The sequence below is a fragment of the Pituophis catenifer genome, unplaced genomic scaffold (genome assembly GCF_029215685.1).
Source record: "Pituophis catenifer annectens isolate HBS135680 unplaced genomic scaffold, rPitCat1.0.hap2 SCAF_7, whole genome shotgun sequence".
NCBI classification, from domain to species: Eukaryota; Metazoa; Chordata; class Lepidosauria; order Squamata; family Colubridae; genus Pituophis; species Pituophis catenifer.
This window is the reverse complement of record NW_027256887.1, coordinates 30,097,174-30,124,346: the sequence shown is the minus strand read 5'-3', so window position 1 is coordinate 30,124,346 and position 27,173 is coordinate 30,097,174. Positions and strand designations below refer to the sequence as shown.

Below are 27,173 nucleotides of genomic sequence, written 5' to 3'. Positions count from 1 at the left end.
TGCCAGTTACGTCCCTTTCTGGATCGGGACTCCCTACGCACGGTCACTCAAGCACTCATCACCTCTCGTCTGGACTATTGTAATGCTCTCTACATGAGGCTCCCCTTGGGGTACACCCGGAGGCTCCAACTGGTGCAGAATGCGGCCACGCAGGGGATTATGGGAGCGATGGGGCGCTCCCATGTGACTCCTCTCCTGCGCGAGCTGCATTGGCTTCTGGTGGACTTCCGGGTGCGCTTCAAGGTGTTGGTGATCACCTTTAAAGCGCTCCATGGCTTAGGACCGGGGTACTTATGGGACCGCCTTCTGCCACCAATAGCCTCCCACCGGCCAGTTTGCTCCCACAGAGAGGGCCTCCTCAGGGTGCCGTCGGCCAGACAATGCCGGCTGGCGACCCCCAGGAGGAGAGCCTTCTCTGTGGTGGCACCTACCCTTTGAAACAATCTACCCCCAGAGATACGAGTGATCTCTGACCTCTGGACTTTTCGTCGGGCCCTAAAAACTTATTTTTTTTCAGTTAGCCAGTCTGTTTTGATTTTATGGTTGGTTTTAAAATTTGAAACGGATTTTAAATTGATAAGTTTTAAATTACGGGCCAAATCTATTTAATTATTTTAATCCTATTTTTAACTGTAACTTTATGTATAAATGTTTTTATTTTGGCTGTTCACCGCCCTGAGTCCGAAAGGAGAAGGGCGGTATAGAAGTTTGAATAATAAATAAATAAATAAATAAATATTTTGTGCATGCAAGGAAGTTTTGCATAGGGATAATGATTTGATAATTTGCTTCACTTTGTTGAAAATGTCTTTCAAAGCCAAATGCCCCTGAATAAAGATATTTCAGTGTATGGGGAATATACATAATATACAGAGAACCTGACAAGTCATCTCTTGTATATCTTTTTTACACAATATAATTAAAAGTAAGTCTTTCTTCCAATCAGAAATACTGTAGGTACCTATTGACAATATTATGACATGTATTAGCACAGTATCCATTTTCTTTGGTAGAGAGAAAGGACCATTGCTGGCTATAGCTCAATTATAGATTAGCAATAAATGGGAGGTTATGTTAGGCAGTTAATGCATAATTGTTATGAGAAATATTCTAAATACTTAGTGAATAAAGACACTTTATGTGTAGTTGGACTCCAGCTAGGCAAATCCTAGGGATTTGATGGAGGCTTCATAAGTCCTGTTGTTTTTATTGTATGTAACAATATAATATGATACATAATAGTATTATAAAACAACAGAGAAATATAAGAGTTCTGTTTTAAACCCCTCTGAAATTTTTTTAGCTGCTAGGTTTGAATCTTATAAAAGATTTGATTATTCCATGGACTAATGAAGTGATTTGTGAAGCTGATGCAGACACTCTTAAAGATTGTATGTAGAAAAACTTGGGCCAATCAGAATCCATTTTGGAGTGTATTTCATGAGAGTGAAGATAACATCTATACAATATTCCATCTCTGCCTCATTGTACACTTTGCACAGTGTCTTCACATTTCTATACTGATCTATAAGGATAAACTAAAATGATTGACTCTAAATAATTTGCATTTAGGACAATTTCCTCAATATGACATAAAGCTGCATGTTTAATAGGAGATAAGCTTCACTGTACAAACATTACAGCATTAGAAACGTTGTACTGCAGCTGTTGCAGCTTATAGATTGTAGAGATGAAGGATCACAATATTATTTTCCTTCCATTTCCATTACTTTATGTCTTCAAAGACATAAAGTATAACTAGATAATTAAACATTAATTTTAAAAAAATGAATGAGAGCTATGAAAATTCTTTATTAGTTACAGCTGGGAGGTCCAAACTGTCAGTATTGATCAAAATTAATCTTCCATAGCTGTGTAGGACACAGCACAATTGTTATACTTTATTATTTTCATTTGGGAATTGAATTATTCACATACAACCAAGACAGTCAAACTTTATTAGTATTATTCGATGTTCATCGGGTTTGCTTTTTCTATATAACATAGTCCAAATAATATGATTCAAAACAACTAACTGGAATAATGTGGAAGAAAAGAAAATCACACAATCTTCATTTATAACAATACAAACAAATGAAAACAGTGAGGCTCCAGTTTTTATTCTTTAGTGTGTATCAGTCTGTATTAATTCTGTGATAAGAATGGGAGCCTGGTTTTCTTGCTTAACTTTATATTTTTTTATACATACATCATAATTACTTTGCATCCTATAGATGACAGTGTGTTATTAATGTTATTCATTATATAACTCATTACTTGGAAAAAAAGCAGATCATGTAATCTATATCAGAGTTCTTCCACCTACCCACAAATTAGAGCAGTAGGTCAATGTTTCCCAACTTGGTACTTTACAGAATTTTTAGCTGGCTTTTGGTCATATTAGCTAAGAATTTGTAAGTCCAGTGTTTCTGGAAGGAGCTAGATTGAGGAAGATGGACAATAAGATTTAATAGATTTAGAAAGTGAAGTACATTCCTTGTGGTTTTTATTCTCACTGATTGTACTGGTTCATGAACAAATCATTTTTTCAATGTATTAATGTATTAAGAATATGGTCAAATAACAAAATTTGAATATGAAGGAGAGCTTGAATTTAGGTCACTAATTCTTAGAAATCGAATGTCTTCATATGGCAGAATAGAAAAAAGGTGGGAGGCACATAAGTGGCATGGTTCATATAAACATACAAAACTCTTAGGCAACATGTACTGAAGAGTAATGGGAGTGTTTCTTCTCATCCTTCCATTGTGATGTTAATTGCCAGCTGTTTAGCAAAGGAAACTTGCATTAAGAGGTCCTGTTAGCATGTTCTTCCTTTTTTAAAAATTAAGTATTTAATTTATATTGCTAAATATATTTATATTTTTTAAATTCACAGAAAATGAGACTATACTACAAAATAAATATGATCAAACCAGAACAGACTGAAGCGTCACACCTTCATAAAGAGACAGCAACTAGATTTAATATAAGTTGATATGCTTCAGAACTCTTGATTCATATAGATACTTAATATTCGAAACAGAATGGTCCTGTATAGAATGGCTGCATATACAGTACATATGCATTCCGTGTGCATTCTTTTTAAGCAATATTTGAAAAGAGGAAAGGAGTCTTATTTTGGTTTTAAGAGTAGACATTGTTACTCTTTGGAACATGCAGATAATAAAATCTAAATACAATGTGGAATATTCATACTATTCCTTTTTGATAGAGTTTTTGTTTCTCCTACCATCACAATATAGCCAGCACAATGAAAATAAGTAGAGTGCAAAGCAGACAATTAAATCATAATGATACAATGTTACACAAAATACAATGAACAAAAGGAAATAAAGTATCTTGTAAGCAATATGCTTTAACACAAGACACTCAGCAGGTGAATTATAAGCTTCATTTTGCTGGCCCGAAATTCCTGTATGATCAAAAAAAGCCTGCTTATCATGTCTGACAATATTCATTTTCTTTTCAGTTATTAAACCTTCCAAATCTAAGCTTGTCTTTTCTGTTTCTTCAGTGGGTTCCCTAATTAAAATTGTGGGCCTTGTTTGTTTTTCTGGACTGAACACTGTTTGATGGGAAAACTGGCCTATATTTCCTTCTCTATTCTCACTAGGAGGAAATTCTTGCGGCTTATTGATATTTAGAATAACATGAGTTATTTCATCTTTTGGATTGAAATTACATCCAGACTGAGTTGCAATTTCAGTTGAAGCATCTGTGGGTGGAGGTAACATCTCTTCTACTTCAGCAGTATGAGGGCCTACAAAGCCTTTGGGAAATATCACTGAGGAGTTTTTATAACAGCTTCCCACCAATTTTTCATCCAAACGGCATATTTTTGGTTCAGTTGTAGGACCTATGTGAGAAAATGAATTCCAGATGCTTCCTTCTTTAACTTCTTTATTGTGTAAGCCTTGTGAAGAATGTTCTGAATGTTTCCATGGTACTTCACAATGCACACCTTGTTCAGAAACAATTTTTCCTTCTGCTGGAAAAGGATAAAATATTTCAGTTGATGGTGAATTATTTACAGAATTATGTTCTGGTTTGGCAAGCATTTCATTTGTTTCATGTGTTGACATTATTTCCATATGTACTGTTTCATATGTGGGCACATTATTAATACCTGAAGCAGATATTCCAAATTTGGTGTCACATAATACACCCTCTCTATTGCATTGACAAAGAGGATAATGCGACCCATCATTTCTTCCTTCATGTATATCAAATACCATTTCCTTTTTCTCTGTGGGCCTGTCACTTAGTGCAGTCTCTTGGGGTAGCTTAACAATAACTGCTTTTTCACCAGCAGACATTTTTTCAGGAATACTTTCTGATGTCATTTTAATTATATAAGCAGCCATAACTGCTTCTGCCTTTCCTGTACTATCATGCTTAGTGACTGAAGTCTCCTCATACCTTAGTGCATCTTGGCAAGTAAATAGTTCATTTGTAGGACTTACTTTCAAACATCTTGTATTGTCATTAATACCCCCCATGGCTTCAACTCCTGTTAGTTCCTTGATCTGCATTCTTTTATTTGCTTCACTTTGCCTTTCTGCCAACTGGTTTTCTGAACCATTCCACCTTTGAATCATCAATTTGTCCCAGGAACTCTGATCTTTAAGAATAACCGTGTCAGGTTCTATCTCAGAAATATTTCTGTTTGCTGGATTATCACTCTGACTGTACTTCCTTTTTGCTAAATTGTTTCTACTACCAGACATTTCCTTTGTATTTATTAATATAGATTGCATAAAGATATTTTCATCAACTAGTGGTACAACATAGGATTGACTCTCCCAAAGCGTATTATGAACTTTCTTAGGGATTCTGATTTCTTCTTTTTTTGAGTCATGATTTGACTCATCTATAATGCAACTTTTGCTTTCTGTTTTATTTTTATATGAGTTTCCACTGTCACTTACATATGGAATTTGCTCTTCTTTTGTTTCACCTGGGACACTGGAAGTCATTACTTCTTCCCTTTGAGGTGACTTAGCTAGCCTGTTGATTTCATAATTATCACCTAAGATATGTTTTCTATATCTGTTGGTAAGAGATATTTGTTTTTCTGGAGAGTTCTCTAAAATTCTCAGCATGATTTCTTTCTCCTTATCAACATTATACTCAGACTTATATTCTTCTTCTATAATGTCTTCTGAATGAGAGCTTACCAAATAATTTTCTGTGACATCAGCACTAGCTATGGCATCACTATTTAAATTTCTGTTTACACATATATTTTTTTTGCTTTCAACTTTTTCTCTTTGGGGTTCATGTCTGATGAAGTTTTCTGAATTTAATTCTGGAATTTGGAAAACTATTTCCTGCTTAAGTTGTTTCTGACCTGTCTTGATATTATTATACTTTCTTTTCAATGCATTTTCTTCTAACTTCCCTGTTTCATCATCTTCTAAGGAAATTATCTCCCTTGCTTTTTTGAAGTTATAATCAGCCTCACCTATGAATAATGTCTCTTTTGTTTTATTTCCTGGAACATTCCTAAATTCATCACTTGGGACATATGTTTGATGCATTCCACAATTGCTTGAGACAATATCTGGAATGTAGGCAGTCTGGTTTTTCTTGATTTCAGACCAATATTCTGGTGAAGAATAGGTTGCATTTGGATTCAAACCCTCTATGGACTGTGCACTTTTGTTTAGTGAGTCAACCTCCCTGCATTTTTCTGGGAATAATAACTGCCTATCATTTCCAATGGAATATGTTTGATTATTCTGCAGTTCTTTGTCTTGTAAAGCATGTTCTGTTGAAGAGCTTCTAAGTAGAGGATGTCTAATCAAGCCAGACTCTAGTTTGTCCCCCAGTTGTTGTAGTTCATTTGGAAATCTAACTGGCTCAGTTGCATAGGAACTCCTTTCATTCGTTGAAGAACTTCTGCTTCTAGTCAAGTGCTGACTTAGCTGAAACAATAGAATAAGAGTGAAAATATGTGTGAATGTGTATGTGACTAGACTATATGCCCACACTCATACACATATGCATGAAAAGGGGTCCAATTCAAGAAAGATCTTTTTTCCAATGAAACCCATTTTTAGAAAACATGCTTCCAAGCTGTTTACAAAATGAATATTGCATTTTAAGCACGTGTGCACGCACAGCCACAAAGGGCAACAAACAAATATAAGAGGCAAAAAATAAAATTCCACTTTTCCTCTTTATGTCTGTCCCCATCTTAGCCTGTTTATTTATGAGCTCAGTAAGCTTCAAGTATGTTTCAGAGAAATGAATCCTGAAGAGAAAATTCTGTACAAGGCAAACTAATTCATTCAGAGAGCACATTCCATTCTAGGCATGCTTTATTTTAAAGTGAGTGCAGTGACACAAAACATCAAAGCTAAAGAATGTACAGTAAAATATAGACACATTTGCACACTGACAAATACTATAAGGATTATGTTTATTTTATTCTCCCAAGACCCCTCAAACAGCAATGTTTTAGTTAGAAACTGCAGAAACTCTAAGTTAGGAAAGGCCACAAAGATGTTTCTTCACTATCACCCCAATATTAAATTACATTATTGAATAGCATTTGCTCCTTATGGCATTCTTCCCTTGCTTTCAAATGCATAGATGGATGGTTCTATACCAATCAATTAGAAAACAGAAACTGGGATACTCCCTTATTACATTTGCTGCAGATATCCCTATCACAATGTCTCTTATTAATATGTTTTCTGCAAAGCCTCTGCAAACTATTAATAGTAAAACGTCACTCAAAGAAAAGTGAAGGAACTAATGTTTCTGCAAATTCTGTTTTAATGACCCTCTGCCAACTAGTCCTCAAATGTATCTGAGCTTTTCAGTGATGCCAACTGTCAGGATTTAATAGTGAGATGCCTGTTTCTTTCCCCGCTATCTCCCTCCTTATAACTGACATTTGCATGATTTCAATAATTATATGCAAATCTTACAATTTCCCCTTCTCACATAAGGCTGATATTACTTGTCAACTGCTGAGCTGTCGTGTGAGCCATTGCCTATGGGTTTCAAAGATTTGGTTGCATTTCCATTTATTATAGATCTCTATTGTTTAATTCATTATGCAGCATATAAAATGATTGGACTGAGCTTTGACCAGGTATATAGATTTTTAAAAAATCTATATACTTAAGTCTTGTATTGGAGAATGTTATAACTTTCATACCTTCTCTCTTGTTAATAAAAAATAATAATATTTCGATGCTGATTAATCAGGCAGTAAAAGCTCCTGAATGACAATTTTAAACTCTCCTAAAGTTAGAGCTAAGATAACTTTGGCCTTTTGTCTGAAGAATTGTCTTACTCTCTACCTAAAATGGCTGTGTGGTGCTAATGTTTAGCATGTCCTTTTGTGTGTTTCAGATTTTATATTTTCACTCACAAACACCATTATATTTCCTGCTTATTTACTTGTGTATATAACTATCCCATTTTTTCTTCTCATAAAATGCAGGTTAACCCACTGAATAACATTTATGAAATATAAGTGGCATTGAAGTTAAAAGTAATGTTTAATATGAATAGATTTCTTTATGTGTTTTATGTCTGAAAGGTGGTATCTGTGGTCAGATGCAATTTTTGAGTTTAAAAACAATAACTTATCTTTCCCTACTATTATTCTCTTCAGAATCAAAACTTCTGGACAAGGAGCAATTTTTTAAATCAATCTATACATCAAGTGCCACATTAAAAATTATTTTATGCAATTATCTAATTATCAAATGTTTAAAAATATTCACTTGCAACATCATTGCTTTGCTCTTTCATGAGCCTACAAACAATCACTGTTGAGTAGCCATTAGTTATAGTCTATGTATGGCTCCCTAACTGTAAAACTAAAAAAAAGAAAGGGGGGGGGAATGCAATAATAGAAATCAGAAAAATAAGAAATAAAGTTATTATTCTTCTATTGTTTTCAAATTGTCCCTTATTTCCTGTGATAAAAGAGAAATAAGTTGTTAAATGAAAGATAACAAAATAAAATGTTTCAAAACATTCTACATCCTAGACTTCCAGTTTGATGTCATGGCGAGACAGCTGGGAAAATAGTGGGCTCTAAGGAGTCCAGTGAAAAACCCGACTGCCGAACCGCCTCCGATGGGTCTTCGGACCAGAACCGTCCTGCAGGGACGGGGTAGGAAGAGAGGTGCCTCGGATGACCAAGAAGAACAGGCAAGTTCCTCAGAGGTCAGAGGGAACTTTCTGCGAGTTGGCGGTGGGGGGCAGCAGCCATGGCGGTTGCCACGAAGCTGGGACAAACCGAACTAAGAGATGAGCAGGAGGAAAGAGTGAAAGAATGAAGCTCTTTGAAGCCGGGTGAGTGACACCAACTTAGGCTTGTAACAACGCAAGAGCAATGATTGGTACTTGTAAGACCCCTAGCCTTAAAACAGCAGCTGTGGATTAGAGGGGCATAGAAGATTTTGAAAAATAACCTCAGGAGGGAAAGACCCGCTAGGAAACTTATTTTGGGATAGATTTAATTGGAACAATTAAACATTCAGGCATGCTGAAAAGACTGGGAAAAAAATTTAAACTAGAATTGGACTTTGTAAAAAAAAAAAAAAAAAAAAAGAAAAAGGTATGGATTAAACACTTTTAAAACTCAAGAGAAGAAGAGATCTAAATTGGACTGTTAAATAATTGCAACAAAATGGATACTGGCGTGACTAAGGGAAAGTGTGGACTGCAGAGATACACCTTCTGCTTCAAAAAAGAAACATTGTAACTTGCTGGTTGTTTTGGAATACTCTGAAATGACAAATAATAGCCATGGGACTTTGGTGCTAGAGGCTTTTTCTTTGTCGATAGACGGCTTTGCCAGTGGACAGAAAGAAGAAATACAACATAACATTTATAACTATTACTAATTGGTGCAGGAACAAAAGAAAATGGCGCAGGAACAAAAGAAGGAAAATTGATCTACTTTGCATTGAATAAGAAGTAACAAAAAGAACTAAAATGACACATGGAGAATTAAATTTGAGAACAATTTGAAATGGAATATATGTTGACAGATAAGGAAATGAAGAAATAAAATATACACGGTTGGGAAAAAAGAATGTAAAATAGTTTGATTAAAAATGAAAATGTAATGTTTAGATGAATATTAATTATAAAAAGGAAATCATTGAAAAATTGGGTTTAGGATGGTTTGAAAAAATACAGATAGAAAAATGGACCAAGAAGGTAAGGGACAATTGTTCGATAAGTAGAAGTAAAACTGAATTTGAATATTTAGTATTCCAAATTATGAAAGATGAAATTGAGCTAAAGGGACTTGTTAGTAAGATATATAAGATTATAAATTTTGATGGAAAACCACAAAGGGTGATGAAGATGAATTGGAAAAAGAACTTAATATTAAAATATCAGATTTAGATTGGAACGTGAATTGGAAGAGTAGAATTATGAAGACTTTATCTGTAAGGATTAAAGAGCATAATTATAAGGTTGTTTGGAAATGGTATTTGACTCCATTAAGATTGTCATTGATGGATAAAAAAATTAGTAAACAATGTTGGAGATGTGACATGGAATTAGGGACTTATGAACATATGTGGTACAAATGTGATAAAGTTAAAAAGTTTTGGCAACAATTGGAGGAAATGATATTTGAAATGATGGGGAAAGCAATAATATTGAGACCAGAAACTATATTACTGTTGATAATTAAGGAAATAGAACCAACAAAATATGAGAAAGAATTGATTAGAATTATGATTATAATGGGTAGAATTATAATAGCCAGATATTGGAAATTAGATGTGAATTTTAGAATAGAAGAATGGTATTGTGAAATGTGGAAATTAGCTTTAAATGATAAAATGACATGTGATATTAAAATTAGAAATGGTGACTATAAAGAAGATATTTTCTGGAAAATTTGGAAACCATTTGTGGACTATGCGCTGGGAAAATTGGATGCTTCGGTATCTGTACCCCAAGAACGTGGATTTTGGCAATCATGAGGATATATCCGAAGAACCAAATCTTCCTTTCTTATGTGTTTATAGATGTATAAGGATGGAAAATATGACAATGTGATTAAAATAGAAAAATAAAGTAAAGATGGATAGTATTGATAATATGAATATGAGAAGAATCCAAGAAATTTTATTGATTTATATAGGGATGTGTTTGATGTAAGAATTAAGTCTCAATGTTAAATTGCAGATAAAGCTGAGAATGATAATATGATTAAATATGAACAACTAATGTATACATGGAAGGTAAAATAAAATAGGGAATTACACAGAGATAAACAGTAAAATTAAGAATATGCTTAATGAATATGCTGAAAACAGCCAAAAGATATATGAATATGTTGGGAATCAGCCAAAATAATAGATGGAGATGTTTGTTTTCTTTTTCTTTTTTTTCTTTCTTTGGGTGTGATAGGAAAATAGAGAGGAATATGCTGGGAATCAGCCAAATAATATGAATATGCTGGGAAACAGCCAAAACAATAAATGATGATGCTGGGAAACAGCCAAACAATAAATGATGATGCTGGAAAACAGCCAAAAGAAGATGATTAAGAGATAAGTAGCTAAAATAAATATGACTTAAGATGGAATTGATGGTGATAATAATAAGATTATGGTGGGATTAGTATTAAATGATAAGATTGTAATAATGAAATGACTCGGTGTAAAACGAAGAATGTAATGTGCGATAAGTTTAAGAAATATAGATGTAAACTAAAAGAGATTAGGATTTAAAGATTTAATGTAATGGGTCCTAGATATGGGTATATAGATAGAATTCAGGGTAATAAATGTAATTAAATATTGAATTGTGTTATTTGGAAATTAAGATTTGTGGTGACATAATAGAAAGGTAATTGTTTAGATTAAGATATTATAATTGGGGGGAAAATTTGTTTTGGTTTTTATTTTAAAAGATGTAATGATGGAGATTTGGGAAAGAGCTTGATAAAGAGGGTGAAGCAATTGTACCTATTCATGACCGGATCAAAGCTTCGTTCTTAAAAGATGTATTTTATGTTTATGTTTCAAAAAATAATAATTTTTTTTTTCAAAAAACAAACAAACATCCTATATCCTTTAATCATACCAAATATATAATTAAAACTTTGATAGTAACATAGTATTAGCAAATTATGTAATATGCTTATCACCACTGTTGAAGTAGAGAAAGATCTTCCTCTTGTGGAATATATAATAATATTGTCTAACCAAAGCGAACAAAGTTTTGGTGACCACAGATTAGTCATTTTTAAAATTATTTTGGATGTTTGAGTAGACAATACATTAATCTGTCATCAAAGTAGACAGGGTCATGGGGACTTCCAGTTTGGCATTGCGGCGAGACAGTCGGGGAATTAGCGGGCTCTGATGAGCTCCGCAAAAACCCCGGCTGATGAACTGCTGCCGTTGGGACCAGAATCATCCTGTAGGCCTGGGGCCGTTGATCTCGCTCTTGCAATCTGGTGAGATCCGGCCATGAATGGTGTGAATGAGTTTTAATGTTTTTAATTTTTTAATTTTTAAATGTTTTTTATAATGATTTTAAATGCATTGTGAGCCGCCCTGAGTCATCGGAGAGGGATGGCATACAAATTGAATTAATAAATAAGAAAAACAGGTACCTCGGATGACCGAGAGGAACAGGCAAGTTCCTCAGAGGTCAGAGGAAGTTCTCTGAGAGTCGGCGGTGGGGGACGGCAGCCATGGTGGCTGCCACGAAGCTGGGACAATCGGACCAAGTATAGAGCTGGAGAGAGGGGAGGAGAGTCTTTTTGAAGCCGGGTGAGTGACAGCCAACCCAGGCTTGAAATAACAACAAGAGAAACATCTTACAATTATAAGACCCCTAATGAGGTAATAGCGGCTAAGGAGCATGGGGGCAAAGAAGATTTTGAAATGCAACTTTAAAGAGACAAAAACCCAATAGAAAATTGATTTCTGAATAAACTATTTGGGAATTTTAAACAATTAGATATGGTCAAAGGATTGGAAAGAAATAAAGAGACCCTTTCCCTCCCCTTTCTTTTTTAAATTGTAAGAAAAACAAAAAGAATGGATAACTAGGTTTAAAAAGAAAAGTGATGCATAAATAAAAGGGGGGAAAAGGAAAAAAGAAGTGAGAAGAGCTATTTAAATTTGGACTGGACTTTAAATATGATTTAATATTTTTAAACTGAAAAAGGAAAAAAAGAAGCTAAGTAAGATCGTGATGTAATTGAAACAAAATGGATACTTGTTAAGCAATTGGAATTGTGGATTGCAGAGAGACACCATCTGTCTCTGCAAAGGAACATTGCAACTTGGTTTTTTGTTTGGAAAATTGTGAACTTCACAGATAACTTCAGGGCCAGGTTATCTTCAAAACCGCCTTCTACCACATACCAGCGACTGGTAAGATCCCACAGAGTTGGTCCCTCCAGGTCCCGTCAGCTAAACAATGCCAGCTGGTGGGCCCGCGGGGGAGGGCCTTGTTTCGGATAAGCTTTTATTAACAAAGTTAAACTAACAAACAACGCTTATAAAGCGTCTTCAAAGGGAACACCCAGGAACCGGAAACACCTCATAGAGGCACATAGAGATAAAGATTAAAAGCAACACAACCCCACAACATCTCCCTTTTTCTAATAACAGCAACACTTTCTACAACTTGAGTCTATCAGGGGGGCGTGAGCATCTACCACTCCGAGTAACGACCGCCTCTCTCACACCTGACTCTCTCACGCAGGCCGGATCTCTTCACTCGCCATTTTCTGAAGCCTCGGCTGTTTGGCTATCACCAGACGCACCAACTTGCTCAGGACTGTCATCAATGTCAGACGAGCATTCATTATTATCCTTAAGTAGGTTTGGCTTGGCAACTGGCTCTGACCCACCCACTGAATATGAGGAGTCTGGTTGCTCAGCCACACGCAAGTCTGGTTGCTCAGCCACACGCAAGTCTGGTTGCTCAGCCACACGCAAGTCCACACGGTTCCGCCGATATCGGGTTCCTCCAACCTCCACCAAATAGGAGCGAGGTGCCACTTGTTGTAAACAGGTACCCCTTTCCCAACGGCCAGTCCGATCTCCAGGCAGTGGTCTCATCCGAATTCATTCTCCCACCTTTAACTCTGGCAAGTCTCTTGCAGATCTATCATAGTTGGCCTTTGCCACTTGCCTCTTCTGCCGTAGCCTTTCCGGGACCCCTTGTATCACCACGGGCTCAAGCAACTTATTTGCCACGGGTAAGGACGTCTTTAATCTCCGTGACATTAATCTTTGTGCTGGGCTACTGTCCATACCTTCAGTTGGAGTATTCCTCCAATGTAAAATAGCCTTCCATGGATCGCTACATTCGCCATGTGCTTTCCTACATAAATTCTTAGCAATCTTTACAGCTGATTCAGCTTTTCCATTCGCTTGTGGATAATGTGGCGATGAAGTAATATGATCAAACTCCCACTCAGCAGCAAATTTCTTGAATTGCAGACTTACAAATTGAGGACGATTATCAGTAATCACTACATTTGGTTGCCCGTAACGTGCAAACTGAGATTTGCATCTCTTGATGGTGGTCTCAGCTGACAGGTCTGGAAGGAGGTCAATTTCCCAATAATCCGAATAATGGTCCACTATTATCAAGTACTCTTTCCCTGCATAATTAAACAAGTCCATACTAATGATCTGTCAGGGTCGGGATGGTATCTCGTGTGACATCATAGTTTCTTTCTGTTGCCGATATGCATATTCATTACAGATGGTACAATTACTGACAAAATCCTCAATTTCGCCTTGCATATTTGGCCAGTACAATGTGTCACGGGCTTGTCTATAGCATGCCTCCCCACCAATATGGCTTGAATGGATGCGCAATAACATCTCCGGTCTCAATAACTTTGGCACTATAACTCTTGGACCCTTATACAGAATGCCATCTTGTACAACGATCTCATCTCTGAAGAGATCTCATCTCATCTCTTACAATCATGGGAACTGCCTCTTTCACATCCAGCTACCCGCTCAGCACGATATTCTTTAGTGTCTGTAGGGCCACGTCAGCATCCGTATGTTGCCTCAACTGCTGTAACCGCTGATTCGTAACATTAAGATAATCTGCTTGATTAATTTCAGCAAAACGTATTTGTTCCTGTCGCAGCCAACAAACCGTCTGATATTCATGTTCTCCTCCCGTAGCTGTCTGATCTACTGTGGCTCTACTCAGGGTATCGCTGATATACATTTCACGTCCTGGCTTAAAAACCACATCAAGATTATAATGCTGTAAACTGAGCATCATGCTTTGCAAACGCTTCGGGGCACACAGAAGAGGCTTTTTGAATATAGTTATTAATGCTTTGTGATCAGTTTCAACTGAATTATATCTCTACCATAAAGGTAATAATGGAAACGCTGGCAAGCAAATACGATACTTAAACATTCTTTCGCGATCTGAGCATAGTTTAACTCTGCTGGCGAAAGCGCTCTGTATGCGTATGCAACTGGCTGACCTTCTTGTAACAGACAGCATCTCAGACCGTTCTTACTTGAGTCGCTTTGAATAGTAACCATCTTTGTAACATCATAGTATTTTAATACTGGAGCAGAAGTAACCAAGTGTTTTATCTCTTGCACTGCCTGGTCATGTTTAGGGAGCCAGTGCCAAACTGTGCTTTATCCAACAGACGTCTCAATGGCTGGCACACCTCAGATAAATGTGGCAAAAATTTTGCTAGATATGTAACAAAGCCAATGAATCTCTGCACTGCTTTAGCATCAGTAGGCGGTGGCATGTTCACAATAGCTCTGATCTTGTCTGGGTCCGCTTTTAACCCTTGTGATGTTAAAATATGTCCATGAAAGCGGACTTCTCGCACCTTAAACTGCAGCTTCTTTATACTGAGCCTCAGCTTCACCTGCTTACACCGCTCCAATAGTGCCATCAATTTCCCATCATGATCATGCTCCGCTTCATCATCAGTGTCGCCACACCCAACTATAAGGATATCGTTAGCTATAGGCTCAATTCCGCTGAGGCCACTCAATAATTCCTGCTGCTTCCTTTGATACATCTCTGGTGCTATGGAGACACCAAAGGGCAGTTTAAACCACCTCTTTCTGCCCCAAGGAGTCCAAAACGTAGTCATATAACTGCTCTCTTCATCCAGTTTACACTGTAGGAAGGCATCCCTGGCATAAACAAGTGTAAAAACCTGTGCCTTAGGCAGCTTGTGCAAAACATCCTCTAATGTTGGCATTGGGTAATGCGATCATTTCAAAGCCATATTCAAAAACTTGGGATCGATGCAAATTCGGATCTTTTCCAACTTCCTAATCACCACCATATTACTTATCCAGTCGATTGGCTCGGCTACTGAAACAATATGTCCCTCTGCTTCATATTTATCCAACTGTGCTTTAACCTGTGCCTTAATGGCTATAGGGACATTGCGCAGGGCACTTTGTACTGGAGGGACAGCGGGATCAAGTTGAAAGTGAACCTCTCCTGGAACGGATGCAATAGGGCCCTCAAACACCTCCCTATAAACTTGGAGGACTTGATGCTTTATCAATGGTCTCCCCAAGGCTTTGGAGGAATAGGTTTCAACATTATGCAACCCCCTCGGAATGGTAAATCGCATCAGTCCCAAACGCTCACACGTTGAGCCTGACAGTAATGGCTTTTGATCTACATCCACAATTTCAAATTCCAATTTGTGAGTAACCCCACGTATGTTACACTCTGTATAAAATAAGCCTAGTGACTTCATCAGTTCCCCCGAATATAACTTTAATGTGGCACTACTAGGCTGGAGGGGTGTCTCAGGTGCCAATTTCCTTTTATCCTTTAGGCTCATCACATTGCATGTTGCCCCCGAGTCCAACTGACAAGATTGAGTTATATCATTAAATTGAAGATTAACAAACCACTTTTTGCCTTTTGAATGTACTGCACCAATGCATTCTTTCGTATAGATCGCATCTGTGGTAAACAGCGATACATCCTCTAAGTCCGGCATTTGCTCGACCATATGCAACTTCCTTGCTGCCAGACACACCCCAGCAAAGTGGTTCAGCCTCCCACACACCCTACAGATTTTACCATACGCTGGACATCGATCTTTCCCACGTGCATGCACATTGTCACAGTATTTACATGGTGTGTGGTTGTCTGCTGACAAATTGCGAGGCTTCTGTTTAAACTGCTGCTGTTGCTGACAATTCCTCACATTTGGCTGGTGTCTGGAAGCTACATTAACATAGTTGGTCTGTTTATCTTGCTCCAATGCCATCAGCCGTTTATCTGTAAGTTCAGTAGTCCAACATATTTCTATGGCTAATTGCAAAGTTAACCATGTTCCCTTAATAAACGGCAGCGTGTACTGTCCTTGACAACACCCAAAACTATTTTGTCTCGGATGAGTTCGTCTCTGAGGGAACCATAATCACAGCTTGTCGCTCGTTCCTTTAAGCGTGTTACAAAGGTGTCTATTGTCTCCCCTTCTTCCTGCGTGCAGCTGCCAAAAAGATACCTTTCATATATAACATTCTTATGCGGTCTGAAGAAAGCTTCCAAAGCATCCAAAATAGCCTTTGTATCAGTCCTCTGCTCTTCTGTAAGAGTTAAACTATGCTTATAAACTATGCTTATAAATGGGGACATTCTGCACCCATCAATCTTCTTAATGTGGCAGCTTGTACTGCTGCTGATTTATCATTTAAGCCTGTCGCCAAAGAGTAATGTTCAAACTCTGCCCTAAAGTTTTCCCAATTAGTGCTAGAGTCCTCACTTACTCGCATGGGTTGCAGCAGTGGTATATTATCTGCCATGGTGCTATATTTCTTACTTCAAATGCTCAACTTTCAAGGCCGAACCACTTCTGACACCATGTTTCGGATAAGCTTTTATTAACGAAGTTAAACTAACAAACAACGCTTATAAAGCGTCTTCAAAGGGAACACCCAGGAACCAAAAACATCTCATAGAGGCACATAGAGATAAAGATTAAAAGCAACACAACCCCATAACAGGCCTTCTCCGTGGCTGCCCCAGCTCTCTGTAACCAGTTACCTACTGAGGTCCGGACCATCCCCACCCTACTGGCCTTCCGAAAAGCTGTAAAGACCTGGCTTTTCTGGCAGGCCTGAGGCTGTTGATCTCGCTTTGCGATCTGGCAAGATCCGGCCATGAATGGTGTGAATGTGTTCTAAGGTTTTTAATGTTTTTTAATCTTTTAAATGTTTTTAGAATGTTTTTTTTAAAATGTTTTGTGAGCCGCCCTGAGAGGGGTGGCATATAAATTTAATAAATAAATAAATAAATAAATAAATAAATAAATAAATAAATAAATAAAATAATAACCGTGGGAACTTGCAGAGGAGGATTTTCTTGTCTACAAGCGGTTTGACTTTTGGAGGAATAAAAAAATAAAAAGAAGGGAACACAATGGAACTCTTACAATTGGAATAATATTAACTTAAAAAGAAAAAGGGCGTAGGAATCAGAGAAGGAACAAATTGATTTATTTGACTTGGAGAATGGAAATAAGAGAAATAACTATAATGTTGCATAGAGGATAAAAATTTGAGGATATAAAAGTTGAATTGGAGTATACATGAGTGGACAAGAAAATGAAGATGGAGAAATAAGACATAGAAGTGGAAAATAAAGAAGATAAAGACATTGTGATTAAATATGAATAAATAACTGAATATGTGAATAGTAATAATAAAAAGGAGGTCTCTAGAGATTATATTGAGATTAACAATAACATAATGATGATTATATTGAGATTAACAATAATATAATGATGATTATATTAGGATTAACAGTGAATGATAAAAGAATAAAAGGTTGGAAAATATTAAGGGAAATAAAAAAGACCAGGATTTGGATTTATAAAATGACTATATTGAGATCAACAAATGTGAGAAGAAATATGTTACAGATACTTATAAATGAAATGTGGATTGAAGCTAAAATGTATGGAAAATAGACTATGTTAAAAGAAAATATAGCAATAGATATAATGAATTAATTTTTTTATTAAGATGTTAGAAGGAATTATTTGAGAAAATTGATGGCTATAATAATTGGGATATTATTTAAATACCTATGACAATTGTAATAATTTGAATATGTTTGAATAATACATTTACAAAAGTAAAAGATGATTATGCTGGGATTAACAGTAGAATGATAAAAGAAGGTTCCAAGACATCACACTGGGATTAACAGTGGAAAAAATAAAGATGTTTACACTGGGATTAACAGTGGAACAAAGATGATTACATTGGGATTAACAGTGGAAGGATAAAAGAAAAGGTTAAATTAGATTATGAAAAAAGAAAATATATAAATGGACATAATGAATCAATTTTTATTAAGATATTGGAAGGTATTGTTTGAGAAAATCGATAGCTATAATTGGGATATTGTTTAAATATGTATAACAATTGTAATAATTTGAACATTTTTTACTTAAGCAAAAAAGAAAAGAAAATTGAAATAGCATTATTTGAATTAAGAACTATGTCTAAATGTCAAATGTTAAATTGCTATATTTTTAAGATTATAAGACTTAAATTTGATAAATGTATTATCAATTTAAGATTTTAGATGGGTTAATAGAAGGGTAATTGTTTTGATTAAATAAATATGAGTAAACTCTTTCTAAAATGGTACTAGTTGAATATGCGATTTAAGATTGAGAAATAAATGTTATGGCAAAATAGAATATACAAAATTTTGTTAAAGATGACAAAAAAATTGAACAAATTGATGACTGGATCAAAGCTCTGTTCCGAAAAGATGTAATTTGTATGTTTGGAAATTTTTTTTAAAAAAAATTGCAAAAAAAAAAAAAAAGTAGTCAGGGTCATGATTTCCAAGAATGAGGGTTGAATTTTGGAGGTATGGAGATTAGTGACAGCATTCTTGATATGTTAAATCTGAACAATTTTCAGTTTGTTTGGTTTTTTTTTTTTTTTTGAAGAAAAATGACTGAAAAATTATAAAAATTCAGTGAGATCATCCTCCCCACCCCATGTCAGGCCTGTGTACAATTCATGCACTATGAGTTACTATCCCTCAACCTTCGTCAATAAGAAGATTGCAATCCTTTGGTTGCTGAGGAAACATACCAGAATATATAGTTTGAGCTGATACACATAATTGTCTGTCTGGGATATCCAATATGAAATCCCTGCTGATTTTTTTATCACAAGTTTTTGATTTGTTATACTTGCAAAACTCAATAAGAAGTTGTGTCCAACTTCAAAATATCCACAAAAAATGTCCACATGTAAATCAATAAGAGGCTAGCGAGGTAGACTGGGAGGAGAGAGAATAATAATCTGAAGAATTATTTTTTATTCTATTGAAGAAAACCCCACTAGCTTTATCATGTCTCCCCAGGAAAAGTTTTGATCAACCAACTGGTTGGTCTAAATACATGTGCATTGTTTGGAACAGGAAAAAATATTTGTTTATTTTAGAAAATAAAAGAATAGAGAATGCTGTTTGATTCCACCTTCCGGCATTTTGACATGCAGCTGAAAAGGATTTTAGAGTACTTTAAAGTCATAGCAGTTTCTTTCTCGAGATCTTTCTCGAAAACAGGTCCCCAGTCTGTGGGCCACACTCTACTACCGGGCCATGGCCTATTCACAACTGGGCTGCATGAGTGAAGCTGCCCCTCACACAAAACCATCCCCCCCCCTGCATTAGGCTACCAACCCAGAAAGGTTGGGGAATATTGCTGTAAAAGATTCTGAAAACTTACCAGCAATTCCAATTCTTTCTCATTTTCTTTGTCATCTTCATCATTTTTTTCTTCTTCATTTTCTTTTCTGTATTTATTTTCATTATCCACATGTGAATAAATGATTTGGGGGATGTGTGAATCTAAAGGAATTGAATTATTGAATAATATTCACCTAGATGCTTTGTTACTTTAAAAAAATTATAACACAAACTACAGAAGGCTGAATTGATTGAGACTTTCTACCTGAGATTCTGGGATTAATCCAAATGTCTTTATCAGTCGTCGTCAATGCTTCCTCTTTACTATTAAATGAGAAAGAAAACAAAGTGATAGTTATTAAAAACTTTTTCTGGATTTCTAAGCAATAGTATTATCATAATGAATGTAATATTTGCATACATTTAATTTAAATAATATTTTTCTCATCTGGCTTCATGTGTCATAATCTAATGTCACCATAGGATAATAATGACAGTAACCTAATCTTTCCATCTCCTTCCATAACTCTAATCTGGACTGAAGGAATCACAAAAAACTTGGTGTCCCTTACTTTGTGTGGCAAATTATCCATGTGAATATTGTATATTATTGCACTAAGGGCCATTCTGCAGAGGTCTTACTGCAGTGTGCTCTCCACTTTTATCATTTGGTGCATGCCAGATCTGTTGACTGGACTTTTATGTTGGTTTTGGTACAGTGTGTGAAATCCAGTTTGATATATTATCTTGTGTTTGCCTTTCAGTGAATGTTCTTTACAGATGAATACAAAGAAAGTTTGTTATAGTAGTTCAAAATAAGGAGCTATGAATACCATAACCTTATTCAAGTTCAATCGATGGAATAAGGAGACAAGTAGTCTTTGTCAAATCTTAGTTTTCATCCATTGCTTCTTGTCCTGCCTTCAGATGCTTTGGAAAATAGGTTGACCCCAGTGGTGAAATATAAAATTTGTTACTACTGGTTCTGTGGGCGTGGCTTGATGGGGGGGATAATGTGACTGGGTAGGCATGGCCACCTTTTTTTTTTTTAACTTTTAAAAGCATTTTTTTCTACAACCTCTTCGGCCGAAGATGTTGCAGAAAAAAATGCTTTTAAAAGGCTCTGACGATCAGGCAACTCAGCTGGGATCATCAGAGGCTTTTAAAAGCATTTTTTTTCTACAACCTCTTCGGCCGAAGATGTTGCAGAAAAAAATGCTTTTAAAAGGCTCTGACGATCAGGCAACTCAGCTGGGATCATCAGAGGCTTTTAAAAGCAGTTTTTTTCCTACAACCTCCTGGGCCAAAGAGATTGCAGGAAAAAAAATGCTTTTAAAAGCCTCTGATGATCAGGCAACTCAGCTGGGATCATTAGAGCCTTTTAAAAGCATTTTTTTCTGCAACCTCTTTGGCCGAAGAGGTTGTAGAAAAAAAATGCTTTTGAAAATTAAAAAAAAACAGGGCTTCCGGTTGGCACCGCAGGTGTCGTGGACGGTCTCCTTAGACCACCAGCCCCACGATCTTGTAAAAGCCGCTTTGACAGCACTAATCGGCTGTCTGGCGGCTGAAAAACCTCTCCATCAGGAGAAGAAGGAGAGGAGAGCTGGTGGGTGCAAGTAGAGCTCCCCGAAAGTCCTCTGGAATAATTCCAGAGGCTTGGAGGGTGAGAGTCCCCGGCCAGCCCACCAAGAAGCTCCGGATCTGAGGCAACTCTGTTTTAAACAGAGCCAGACGCCGCGACTATCCTGCTGTCAAAAGTGAGTTTGATTGATTACAAGCGCAGGCAGAGCGGAAACAGGAGAACAAGCCTTAAAGAAACAGAGCTTAACTCCGGAGTTACTTTGTTTCAAACTGAATTTCTTTGAGCTGGAGGCTGAAGATGGCGTCTTTGTTATGGTTTTGAAAGTGAAAGTCAGAAACGAAAGTGCTTATTGAGAACTTTTAAAGCTGCTGGGAAGTGAGAACTTGTGGAGAAAAGACTATTTTGCCTAATAAATTAGAGACTATAAATTACAAGCACTTTAAAGTTGTTCAAGGGACTTTGTGGCTTTGGGGGGGGGGAAAGATCTTTTTAAAAAGGAAAAATAAGATGGCTTCTAAACAAGTTAAGCCAGGAGTTGTTAAAGGAGGGGGAGGTTCCCCAGTTGTGTCAGTGGTGACACAGAAAGCACAACTTCCAGCTGATTCACAGAGTCAGGAGGCTGCTCTCGATGATTTCAAAGAGTTTATGAAAGAAGCCATGAATAATCAAGCAACAGCAATGAAAGAAGCTATGAATAATCAAGCCACAGCAATGAATAATTTAACAGTACTTGTGGAAGGGAAATTAAAGAAAGTTGAGGACGATATAAAATCAATTAAAGAAGTGGTTGCAAAAAAGCACGATGAAATAAGAGATGATATTGTTTTTGCAGTATCAGGATTGTCAAAACTTGTTATTCAGTTGGATGAGAAAGTGGAAGAAATTAATGAAGCCAATTTAAATTTGGAAAGCAAAATGGGAGATGTCATGACCAAAACAGAGAAAGTTGATGATGAATTGGTAATGTTACAATACAGGTCCATGGAATTTGCTTTGAGATTGAGAGGCCTGAAAGAAAACAACAAGGAAAATTTAAAGGATATTTGTGCTGATGCTATTGCAGAGATAATTAAAGAAAGACCAGAAGAGGTGGCAAGCCGAATTGATAAAATCTACAGGGTTAACTCCTGGTTGGCAAGACAAAGACAGCTGCCAAGAGATGTGGTGATTTATTTTACAACCAGGATGATCAGAAATGATATTTTACAAGCTTCCTACAAGAATAAGGTTCAGGTGGCTGGGCAAGAAGTGGTGGTTTTGAAAGAAATCCCTCCAAAGATGTTGAGAAGTAGAAAGGACTTTGGATTTTTGATAAATGAGCTGAGAAATCAACAAGTGGCATACAGATGGGACGTTCCAACTGGTCTAATAGTGACTTAAAATGGAGAAAGATACTGATTAAACACAGTCTGGAAGGCAAAAGATTAAAGGCTGGATACCCACCCTCACCAGGGGGGAGCAGAAAGAAAATGGAGATGATACAACAAGAAAAAGATGGAAAGCAGATACAAACTTATGCTGAAGTTGCAGCTGGAGGAATCATCACGGAAGAAGATCTGGATCTTGGGGGCTTACCCCCAACTCTGGAACCACTCAAGAAGGAAGAACCGAAAGCACAACGACTGACCCGAACAACTTATAAACTTCAAGAACAACAGTTAAAAATGCAACAATCTCAAGAGCTATCTCAAGAAGTTTAGAAAACAGAAGCAGTGGGGGGTGGGGGGCTAGACCAAAGAGTAAGGTGGAGGAGGATCTTCAGCTGATGCTTATGCAGCTTCAAAAAGCTAAAGATGGCAACTAAATTTCTATCTTGGAATGTTAATGGCTTAAATTCACCACAAAAAAGAAAGAAAGTATTTCATTATTTGAAACAATTTAACAATGATGTTATTTGTCTGCAAGAAATACATATTAGGTTATTAGACCAAAAATATTTGATAAATTCAAGATTAGGTACACACTTTGTGGCATCAGTGCCAGAGAAGAAAAATGGGTTAGTTATATATGTAAAGAAAGGATTATCAGCTAATTTAATCGAGGCAGATGATCAAGGAAGATATATCACAATTGAATTATTAACACAGACTGGAAAAATGCTTTTAATTGGAATATATGCCCCTAATCAGCAACAAGACAAATTTTATAAATTTTTACACACTAAAATAATACAATGGGATTATAAATCTTTTATATTAACGGGTGACTGGAATGGAGTAATAGACACACAGAGAGATAAAAAAAGTTTATCCAAGATTTCAACACCTGCAAAATTACCTAAATCTTTTTTTGATATGATGGAAGATATGGAACTGAGAGATATTTGGAGAGAACGCAATATGGAGGAAAGAGACTTCACCTTCTTTTCTGATAGACATCAATCTTTCTCCAGGATTGATTTTATACTAACCACAAATGATTTTATTTCTAGGGTGAAGAAGACCAAGATATGTCCAAGAATTTTAACTGATCATAGTCCGATTTGGATGGAATTTGAACAGGAGAGGGGAGAAAGGAGGTCTTGGAGGTTAAATGAAAATTTATTTAGATATGAAGAAAATGTGAAAGAGCTTAAAAAACAAATGAAAGAATTTTTTGCTATTAATATGAACAAGGGTACCTCTATGGAAATGGTTTGGGATGCTAGTAAGGCTTATATGAGGGGTACGTTAATACATATGAATAATAAACATAGACTAAAACAACAAAAGAAGTGGAAAGAGATAGAGGAAGAAATAAAAAAGAAAGAACAATTACTTATACTTAATCCAGAAGATAAGAAGGTAAAAGAAACAATAAATATATTATGAGGGCAATTTAATATATTAATGGCTGATCAGGTGGCAACTAGCTTACAATATGCTAAACATAATACATTTTGTAATGCCAATAAACCAGGTAGGTGGTTGGCCTACATGCTGAGGAAAAAACAGAAATCACAAGTCATTGGTAAGATAGAATATAGAGGTAAGGAAGTTTACCAACAGAATATGATTAAAAAGGCTTTTTTAGAATTTTATACAAAGTTATATGCTAGTGACTCAATACAAGGTATAGATATAGATAGATACTTAAAGGAAGGGAATATTCCGGAATTAACGTTGGAACAGAGGGAAGGATTGAATCAACCAATAACTTCTGAGGAGATCATTGCTGCAATTAAGCAGTTAAAAACAGGGAAAGCTGGATTAACAGCTGTTTATTATAAGAATTTACAGCTTGAAATGGTAGAACCGCTTAGAGCTTTATTTTGTAAAATTCAATTAGGGGGAGGAGTTCCACCCTCTTGGAGAACAGCTTTTGTTTCATTGATTCCGAAGGAAGATCAAAACTGTATCAAACCTGAAAATTTTAGGCCAATTTCACTTTTGAATACTGATTATAAAATTTTTGCTAAGATATTAGCGAACAGATTAATGCCAGTTATGCAACAAACAATTCATAATGATCAATCAGGTTTTATAAAAGGGAGGCAAATGAAATATAATGTTAGACAAATTATTAACTTATTGGAATATTTGGAAAAAATAACCAGGTCCCTGCAGCGTTCATATTTTTGGATGCAGAGAAAGCATTTGATCGACTGAATTGGCAATTTTTGTTTAAGATAATAGAAAAAATGCATTTTGGGGAATATTTTATACATTCAATTAGAGCAATATATCAGGAACAAACAGCACAAATAATAGTTAATGGAGGCCTAACAGAAGTCTTTAAAATTGAGAAAGGTACAAGGCAGGGTTGTCCCTTGTCACCACTGTTGTTTATCTTAACTTTAGAAGTTTTGTTGAATAAGTTACGTGAATCTGATAAAATAAAAGAAATTGTAATTAGACAGCAGGATTATAGATTAAGAGCGTTTGCAGATGACCTGGTTGTTACTTTATCTCAACCTATAGAAGTGGTTCCATATATGTTGGACATAATAGGTCAGTATGGTAAGGTATCTGGATTTAAAGTAAATCAACATAAGACAAAGATGATAATTAAAAATATGTCCATATCTCAAAGAGAAGACTTAGGGAGAATAACGGGGTTTGAAATAGTTAAAAAGGTTAATTATTTAGGAGTATATATTGCAGCCTCAAACACGAAACTGTTTAAAAACAATTATGAAGTTCTTTGGCAAAAAGTACAGAAAGAAATGGAAAATTGGAAAAAGCTACAACTATCATTACTGGGAAGGATAGCAGCAATAAAAATGAATATTTGACCTAGGTCCTTATTTTTGTTTCAAATGATACCAGTGCTTAAGAAAGACGGAAATTTGTTGGAATGGCAGAAAGGGGTTAATACTTTTATTTGGGGTGGGAAGAAACCAAGAGTGAAACTGAAAATTATACAGGATGTATAATTTCAGTATGGTCAGCTTCAAGCTAGATGGAGGGAAGATCAAAAAATTGGTGTTATGCAAAATGAGGAAAATTTGGTGAAACAGATTAGAGATCAAAGTCAGATGCATATTAGAAGGTTGTATAATGCTTTATTGGAAATAGATTCAGAAACAGAATTGGTTAAGGATTGTATGATAAAATGGGCACAAAACTTTCAGGAACCAGTGATGATGGAAACATGGGAAAAGATTTGGGTCAGAAATGTTAAATTTATGCAAGCACAAAATTTGAGAGAGAACTTTTATAAAATGTTTTATAGATGGCATTTAGATCCTAAAAAATTATCATGTATGTACCCAAATTTGCAAGCTAAATGTTGGAGATGTGAATGTGATGATGCAACCTATTATCATATATGGTGGACCTGCAAGAAAATCAAGGCATTTTGGATAAAAATTTGGTGGGTGATGCAGAACATTTTGAAAAAAAGGTTGAAATTTATTCCTCAATTGTTTTTACTGGGTATAACGATGGATTGTACAGTATTAGAGACTAAATTGATTTTGAACTTAATATCAGCAGCAAGGCTGTTGGTAGCGCAATACTGGAAGAAGGACTTTTTGCCTACTATTGAAGAGTGGATACGGAAAGTAACGAATTTAGCAGAAATGGCGAAAATCTCAGCGTATTTGAAGGACTATACACAAGAAAGATACGTATTGGAATGGAGAAGATGGATTGATTATATTCAAAATAATATCAGACAAGAAAATATCAAATAGCTTATGAATGAACGTTAAGTATTAGAAGTACCATAGTGGAGTTAAGGTTTCGGGGGGGATTTAGTAGTCTGAGGATAGATAGGTTAATTTAGCTTATGATTGTTAATTGAAGTACCCTGTATTTTGCTCTGGGAAGTCTTTGGGGGGGGGAGGGAAAGGGCGGGGGGAATATTTAGGGGGGGGGAAATTCTTTTTTTTTTTTTGTAAAACTTTTCAATAAAAATAAAAAATAAAAAAACAGCCTCTGATGATTACGCGGCTCAGCTGGGCATGGGGGGGCGGGGGCAGGGATTTTTGCTATCGGTTCTCTGAACTACCCGCTGCCATCGCTACCAGATCGGGCAATCTGGTCCAATCCAGGAGCAAAAGGGTTGACCCCCTTTTATCTGCAGCAACTCCTTAAATATTGGAATTATTTATTCCAATTATTTTTTATTTATTTTTCATATATTTATTTATAGATTTGTTTGCAACCTATCTCACCTTGATTTTGATATTAAAGCAAGAGCAAGAATATAACATGAATATAGGATTTTACTACCGGTTCTGCCAGGGAGGAGGCAGAGCCAAGATGGAGGACTGGTAGGATATATGCTTCTCCTGCTCGGCTTTTAAGTTTTTACTTCGTCTTTTATTGCGGTTTTAACTGTGCTTTTAGCCTTTACCCCCTGATTTTTGCAGGGGAGTTTTAATGCAAAATTGCATACCAGTTAATTTTCCAACTCTCTCCCG

The 27,173-nt window shown here is 36.1% G+C and overlaps 1 protein-coding gene and 1 long non-coding RNA gene across 4 annotated transcripts in view; one reads left to right on the top strand and one right to left on the bottom strand.

Annotated features, from left to right (window-relative positions):
• The window catches only part of LOC139319391 (uncharacterized), a 129,526-nt gene extending 121,342 nt beyond the window's left edge, over positions 1–8,184 (top strand). The window contains exon 3 of the long non-coding RNA XR_011600621.1: positions 8,039–8,184. This is a non-coding gene — a long non-coding RNA (uncharacterized lncRNA). The remainder of the gene's footprint in view (positions 1–8,038) is intronic.
• Positions 1,954–27,173, bottom strand: part of PPP1R3A (protein phosphatase 1 regulatory subunit 3A) — an 83,025-nt gene continuing 57,805 nt past the window's right edge. For 2 of the 3 annotated variants that reach the window (XM_070947240.1, XM_070947241.1), the window contains 3 exons: positions 20,009–20,067; positions 19,784–19,905; positions 1,954–5,951 (listed from right to left, as the gene is read on the bottom strand). In XM_070947240.1, the coding sequence (XP_070803341.1) occupies positions 3,219–5,951; positions 19,784–19,905; positions 20,009–20,067 (2,914 nt within the window). In that variant the 3' untranslated portion in view covers positions 1,954–3,218. The remainder of the gene's footprint in view (positions 5,952–19,783; positions 19,906–20,008; positions 20,068–27,173) is intronic. The other variant, XM_070947242.1, reaches the window with a different exon arrangement.